Genomic DNA, 7,292 nt, shown 5'->3' with positions numbered 1-7,292 from the left:
AGATGCTTATTTTATGTTTACGTAGTCTGTCCACGAGAGATGAATTTATAACATACCTAATGTCTGGCTATGAGAAGGCATATGCATTACGTCTGACCTATTTCTGCAGAGGCCGAAAGGGGTCAATCAAAGATGTAAACAGATGTGAACGACCCTAATCGTGTCTTGTGGTGTGGTGGGTGACGAGACCTGTTGTTATTGGAGGTTGTTTGGCCAGTTGTCTATTGGTTTAGCCCCTCCCACAGAAAGAGAGAGAGGGGAGGGCGGGACGGGGGGGTGTTGCTAAGTATGGCATGTGCCGGGGCCAGAAGGGGTTAATTATCTCAGAATTGAGCCTTGCAAACAAGCAAAGGGTGGGACCCGTGCCTCAGACCGCATGGAGGCTCGGGTGTCACGGCCAGCCCAGCGGTATAAATCGTCAGCTGTGGCCGGAGAGTGGCTAGATCAAAATAAACCAAGTGGAGAAAGCAGTCACTATAGCAGACTGCAATAGAAGAAGAGACAGACAGAGAAAGAGCCACACCACCTAAGACAAAGCGCCTAGGCCACCTACTCTGAACTTTAAGGACTTATACCTTGTGAGAACAGAGAAACACATCTATCCAGACATGGATATCCAGACCGGCCAGGTGACGCACCAGCCCAGCCCCAGGGAGAGCCTGGAGAGCCAGCTGAGCTGCCCCATCTGCCTGGAGATGTTCCAGAAGCCCGTAGTCATCCTGCCCTGCCAACACAACCTGTGCCGCGGCTGCGCCAGCGACCTCTACGACTCCCGCAACCCTTACCACTACTCCGGGGGCATCTTCCGCTGCCCCACCTGCCGCTTCGAGGTCGTCCTGGACCGCCACGGCGTCTACGGCCTGCAGAGGAACCTGCTAGTGGAGAACATCATTGATATCTACAAGCAGCAGCCGGAGAGCGGCGGCGGAGAAGTAGGAAGTAACGCTGCAGACCCTCCGCTGAAGGACAAAGACACCAAGGAGCCCATGTGTACGGAGCACGAGGACGAGCGCATCAATATTTACTGTGTGACCTGCCAGACGCCCACCTGCTCCATGTGCAAAGTGTTCGGCCAGCACAAGGACTGTGAGGTGTCACCCCTGCAGAGCATCTACGATACCCAGAAGGCCGAGCTGCGGAACGCCATAGATCTCCTTGCGGCGGGTAACAGCTGTGTCCAGGCCGTGATGGCTCAGATGGAGGACACATGCAAGAGCATCGAGGAGAACAGCCAGCTTCAGAAGAGACGTCTGGGGGAGAGCTTTGACTTGCTCTATGCCATCCTGGAGGAACGTAAGGGCCAGCTCCTGGAAAAGATCACCCAGGAGGAGGAGAGGAAGCTGGGGTTGCTGAGGTCCCTGGTGGAGAGGTACACGGAGCAGCTCCAGGCTAGTATCAACCTAAAGGAGAAGGCGGCCCAGACCATGGAGAAGGGCAATGCAGCCGAGTTCCTGATTAGTGGGAAGGAGCTAATCGCACAGGCCAAAGAGGCAGCTAAAGGCTCCAACTTAGAGAGGCCCGAGCCTGGCTTCGAGAACATGGAGCACCTTACACTGTGCACAGAAGACGTGGAGGTCATCTTGTACCAAATGGGCTTTGGACTGGGGGATGATGATGATGATGATGTGGTGACAGAGGAAGAAGAAGGGGAGGAGGAAGAAGAAGAGGAGGAAGAAGAGGAGGAATAGTAAAACTCTAACTCAAGACTGTATTAGAAGTACTGTATTATTGCAGTTGAGGAGAGGTTTGGACTAAGAGATAAGGATTGGTTTGATGAACAAGCTGCTTTTTAGAAAGAGTAACTAGTTATTTATCAACTAGTTATAACTAGGATATTCACTGTGGTGAATACACAATTTAGAGCCAAGGTGGAAAGTGCAATTCTGAAAAGTAGTTTTTTTTCACTAACAAAATGCAACATTTTGTTTAGACTTGTTCTTTTTTTGATACTTTTGTATTTCTACGTTTATACGGTACTGTTTTTTGATATCTACTGAAATAGATATCTCATGGAAATAACAAAGTTTACACTTGAACTCTTTTCACATAATGTACATTGCTCAAGTCTAGACTAGATTGAAAAAAAAAAACGAAAAATATAGCAAAGCATTATTCATGTTGTGTATAATATATCGTTGTCTGTCAAACTATTGAAAACTTGAATTGCTGCAAAATGCACTTAATTCACTTGGTGTTGTTTTTTAACACAGCTGTAATTTTTGTAATGTAATTGACAGTTTAAAGAAATAAAGTGTTGTGGAAATACTTCGCTTGTCCTGTCAATATCCCACACACCTCACCACCAGGGCTTTATTTAGACCTACACATCTACATGGCTCATGAATTTAGACTGTCGCCTTACTTAGTGTTCTTGCTTGTGAAAAATAGGGTCTATTTTTACAGGGCTAGAATGGGAGAGGTGGTGAAGGGCCTTCAAGGTCTGGAATAGATCAGTGTAGCAGGGTGGGTAGAGGATTGGTGGGGGTCTCATGTTTCCCTCCCTGACCTAGCCTCTTTTCCACTTGTCTTGATCATTCCAGTTGCTGTCTGACTCTGTCTGGTATGCCTATAGGTCAGAGGTCAAACCTGATACCATTATCGGACATGAATGGAAAATAAAAGGGGTAGCAGCAGCACTTCACACAAACGGTCTGCGAGACCACTTTGACCAGGGGTTATTTCTGATGGACAACGTACATGTTAAGCTGGTCACATGAATCCTTTGGTACATGCTCTGCATGCTAGTGCGATGACAATGCATTGAGTCAATAGGAGATGTTTGTGGTTTCGAAGCAGTGTACTGTAATCCGTTATCACTGTGGATCCTCTTCTGCAGATCGTCTGTAAAACGATGACTTCAAATGATAGACGATGTTTAATCCATTCGCCATTCAATACCAACGACACATTTCTCTACAGTACAATTCCCAGCGTGTGAATAGACTTGTGGGTCGTTCCATTTGATTTCAATCCCTTTTTGACCACATCCCTTTAGTTTTGGATGTAACTTCCCAGACATATTTACCCCTGTTAGAAGTGTCAGAAAGGGGCTTTTTGAACCAGAATGGAGAACATTTAGGAGATAGAGGTGCTTGAAGTTGAGGCATTTTGCAGATGCCTCCCTACCATGAGACATCCATGTCTATATTCTAGAGTATACTGTGTCTCAACCGATGACTGGAACAACACAAACACATCAGATGACGTAAAATAGGATCTAAGCTACAACATATGCGAAAATGAAATGTTTTTAGATATTTGATGTTAAAGGAAAAATCATTTTAATATATATATTTTTTTTAAAGAAAATTATTACATTTTTTGACAACCCTGTTTGTAAGCTTTTAAATGATATTAAACTCAACGATTTATATTTTCCAGTGATGAAGACATGGCAGGGTGGAGTATGAGACATGGGTCAACTTTGAGCACCTCTTATCTCCTAAATTCTTTGGCATTCAGGTCTGAAAGTTGCAAATATGTGGAGAAACATTTAGTTAAAATCAAAAAGGGTGCAGTCAAAAAGTCAAAAAGTGATTGAAATCAAATGGAACGACCCTTTTATGTAAGTATCTTACATCAACATCAACAGCAGTGAAACTGTGTGGAACCAAAGCCTGCATCACCATCTCTAGTGGAACTAGAATTCATTTCTCTGACGTTGGTAGGGCTGTATCTTTATGGGAACGACCTGACTGCCCTCTGCTCTGGAGCCATCCATCTGACTGCTCTCAGCCTCTCAGCACATGGTGCTGGTGAAGAACTGATAAAGACAGTCAACAGGCTGTCAGGCTGCACTCACTGAGAGAGCACAGAAACCTCACCACCACTCACTGAGAGAGCACAGAAACCTCACCACCACTCACTGAGAGAGCACAGAAACCTCACCACCACTCACTAAGAGAGCACAGAAACCTCACCACCACTCACTGTAGTTACTGTACAGTACCAGCAAATGTAGGCAGAGCACAGAAACCTCACCACCACTCACTGAGAGAACACAGAAACCTCACCACCACTCACTGTAGTTACTGTACAGTACCTGTCAATGTAGGCAGAGCCCAGAAACCTCACCACCACTCACTGAGAGAACACAGAAACCTCACCACCACTCACTGAGAGAACACAGAAACCTCACCACCACTCACTGAGAGAACACAGAAACCTCACCACCACTCACTGTAGTTACTGTACAGTACCTGTCAATGTAGGCAGAGCCCAGAAACCTCACCACCACTCACTGAGAGAACACAGAAACCTCACCACCACTCACTGAGAGAACACAGAAACCTCACCACCACTCACTGTAGTTACTGTACAGTACCAGCCAATGTAGGCAGAGCACAGAAACCTCACCACCACTCACTGTAGTTACTGTACAGTACCAGCCAATGTAGGCAGAGCCCAGAAACCCCACCACCACCACCACAAACACTCTACTCTACCGTGCAGCTACCGAGCCAGGAGGCACACAGTGTTATGTAGGCAACCAAATATTTGGTGTGTGGCCGCTGGCTAGCAGTTTATGTTAAATGTCTGTCACCAGAGACTATGTACGGTTAGTTATGTCCTAGAATGAGACACAGGAAAGGTAAGCTACTGTAAAACAACCCATACTGTCCTACCATATTAGACTGCAGGCTACTGTGAAACAACCCATACTGTCCTACCATATTAGATGGCAGGCTACTGTGAAACAACCCATACTGTTCTACCGTATTAGATGGCAGGCTACTGTAAAACAACCCATACTGTACTGCCTATATTAGACGGTAGGCTACTGTAAAACAACCCATACTGTTCTACCATATTAGATGGCAGGCTAATGTAAAATAACCCATACTGTTCTACCGTATTAGATGGCAGGCTACTGTAAAACAACCCATACTGTACTGCCTATATTAGACGGTAGGCTACTGTTAAACAACCCATAATGTCCTACTGTATTAGACGGTAGGCTACTGTAAAAAAAAAAACTGTACTACCGTAAAGACTATAGGCTACTGTAAACCAACCCATACAGTCCTACTGTATTAGATGTTAGGCTTCTGTAAAGCAACCCATACTGTACTGCCATATTTGATGGTAGGCAACAAAAAAAAGACATACTGTCCTATCGTATTATACAGTAGACTACTGTAAAACAACCCATACTGTCCTACTGTATTAGACAGTAGGCTACTGTAAAACAACCCATACTGTCCTACTGTATTAGACAGTAGACTACTGTAAAACAACCCATACTGTCCTACTGTATTAGACAGTAGGCTACTGTAAAGCAACCCAAACTGTAATACAGTATCATATGTAGGCTACTGTAAACAAACCCATGCTTTACTCTCATATTAGACGGTAGGCTACCGTAAAACAACCCATACTGTACTAGACGGTAGGTTACTGTAAAACAACCCATACTGTACTAACATATTAGACAGTAGTCTACTGTAAAACAAGCTAGACATGACGAAGGCGACGGCTGCGTTTCCTGACTCTGCATAAAATACTTCACACATCTGTCTTCAAGCTTCTACTCTTTCGACTACTCAGCACAAGGAAGAGTGTGAATGTGAACTGACTGTATTGAATTTAGATGAGCTGGAACTGTACACCATAACTGGTCAAAGTAGCATTGACATGATCTGAGATGATAAGTATATTTGAGATGATAGGTGGTGTATTCTTGGCTCTCTGCCACGTCCAGGTGGTCAGTTATAGACCTATGGAAACCTGCCAACGTGTGCAATGCCTATAGCCATTGACTATATATGAAGCCTATAGGTCTCATGTGTCTGGTATATGAGAGTGCATGGCCTAGGGCCTCATATTACAGACGGTGTATGTGGATGTACAGTGAGGGGCACGAGAGGCACCAGACAATGTGGCCCTGTCAATCTCAATCTAATGCAGTGTAGAACGTGTTTTACATAGGAGAGGAAAAGTCGTTTTGCTGTCATATCATCGATTACACTACAATTCTGACCTCTATATAAGTTAGACCTCTGATTGGCCGGTTGGGCAGATGCCCAGCCCGTTGTACAAATGCAAATCTGTTACAGCTCAACTTAGGTTGGCAAACTGGGCATCAATGACTAATCAATTCACTAAAGCTCAAGTAAAACTGGTCCTTGACTCTTACATGTGTACAGTCACTACAGTACCACTGGCCAATCAGCTAACCTTTGCCTTTCATTTCTAATCTTAGACCTTTCTAAAGGTCTGCTCTCTACTGTAACCTTAAAGAGTATTGACCTCCTCCACATTTGGGCTTGATTGGGCTGCAAGGTCGATCAACTTTGTGCTGCAGTGGCCAGCTCTTTCTAAGTGTAGCAGCCAGCAATGCAGCAATGTTTTACTAGGTAAGAGTAGTGCCAAAGTATGAGTGCTGATCTAGGATCAGTTTGGCTTTTTAGATTATAATGAGTAACATGATATGGACAGAGAGGTCCTGGTCATAGATCAGCACTTCTAAGTGTAGCAGCCTTGGCAATGCAGAGTTTTACTAAATAAGAGTAGGACCAAAGTAAGAGTGCTGATATTCGATCAGTTTGGGCTTTTAGATTATAATGAGTAATATGACATGGACAGAGGGGTCCTGATCATAGATCAGCACTTCTAAGTGTAGCAGCCTTGGCAATGCAGAGTTTTACTAAATAAGAGTAGGACCAAAGTAAGAGTGCTGATATACGATCAGTTTGGGCTTTTAGATTATAATGAGTAATATGACATGGACAGAGGGGTCCTGGTCATAGATCAGCACTTCTAAGTGTAGCAGCCATAGCAATGCAGAGTTTTACTAAATAAGAGTTGGACATCCCCTGGAAGGCTACCAGTGCCCTGCCGGCTGCTAATTTTAGAGCCTTGAATCAGACTGCCCCTGTTAAGCCAGGAAGTGGGCCAATGCTTTAGTTAGACGGATGGTTGCAGGGAGTCGGGGACTAAAAGAGGACCACATAATGTGTAAGGACCTTTCAGACCTTCAAGGCTTGTGTTTGGCCCTTGAAACGACAACTACAGCATACTGTCTCAATGACCAAACCTAGCCAGCATGCATGGTTGAGTCCTTTACTGATAAAATATCATACAGTACATTTATATGAATTACTGTTGAAGGAATTTTTTTGCTGTTGATTTATTTGATTTGTTTCAACACCAGGAGGACAGTGATTTCCCCACTGGTTAATAAAATGATCTGGCACACCCTGCCCTTGCAGATCAGAAGTTTCCAGATCGTAGCCGAGCCACCACTGCCGATCCATACAGTAGCTCTACCTTGTTTTCACCATAGTACTTTG

At 44.6% G+C, this 7,292-nt stretch overlaps 1 protein-coding gene across 1 annotated transcript; it reads left to right on the top strand.

Moving 5' to 3' along the window:
* Window positions 1–469: 469 nt before the first annotated feature.
* On the top strand, window positions 470–2,260 carry LOC100505417 (muscle RING finger 1). Its single transcript, NM_001197213.1, is given in 1 exon segment — window positions 470–2,260. A coding segment is annotated over 1 exon segment (1,080 nt). The 5' UTR covers window positions 470–608; the 3' UTR covers window positions 1,689–2,260.
* Window positions 2,261–7,292: the final 5,032 nt, after the last annotated feature.

The sequence above is a fragment of the Oncorhynchus mykiss genome, chromosome 18 (assembly GCF_013265735.2).
Source record: "Oncorhynchus mykiss isolate Arlee chromosome 18, USDA_OmykA_1.1, whole genome shotgun sequence".
Taxonomy (NCBI): domain Eukaryota; kingdom Metazoa; phylum Chordata; class Actinopteri; order Salmoniformes; family Salmonidae; genus Oncorhynchus; species Oncorhynchus mykiss.
Note: the sequence above shows the minus strand (reverse complement) of the source record. Positions and strands in the feature narration are given on the sequence as shown.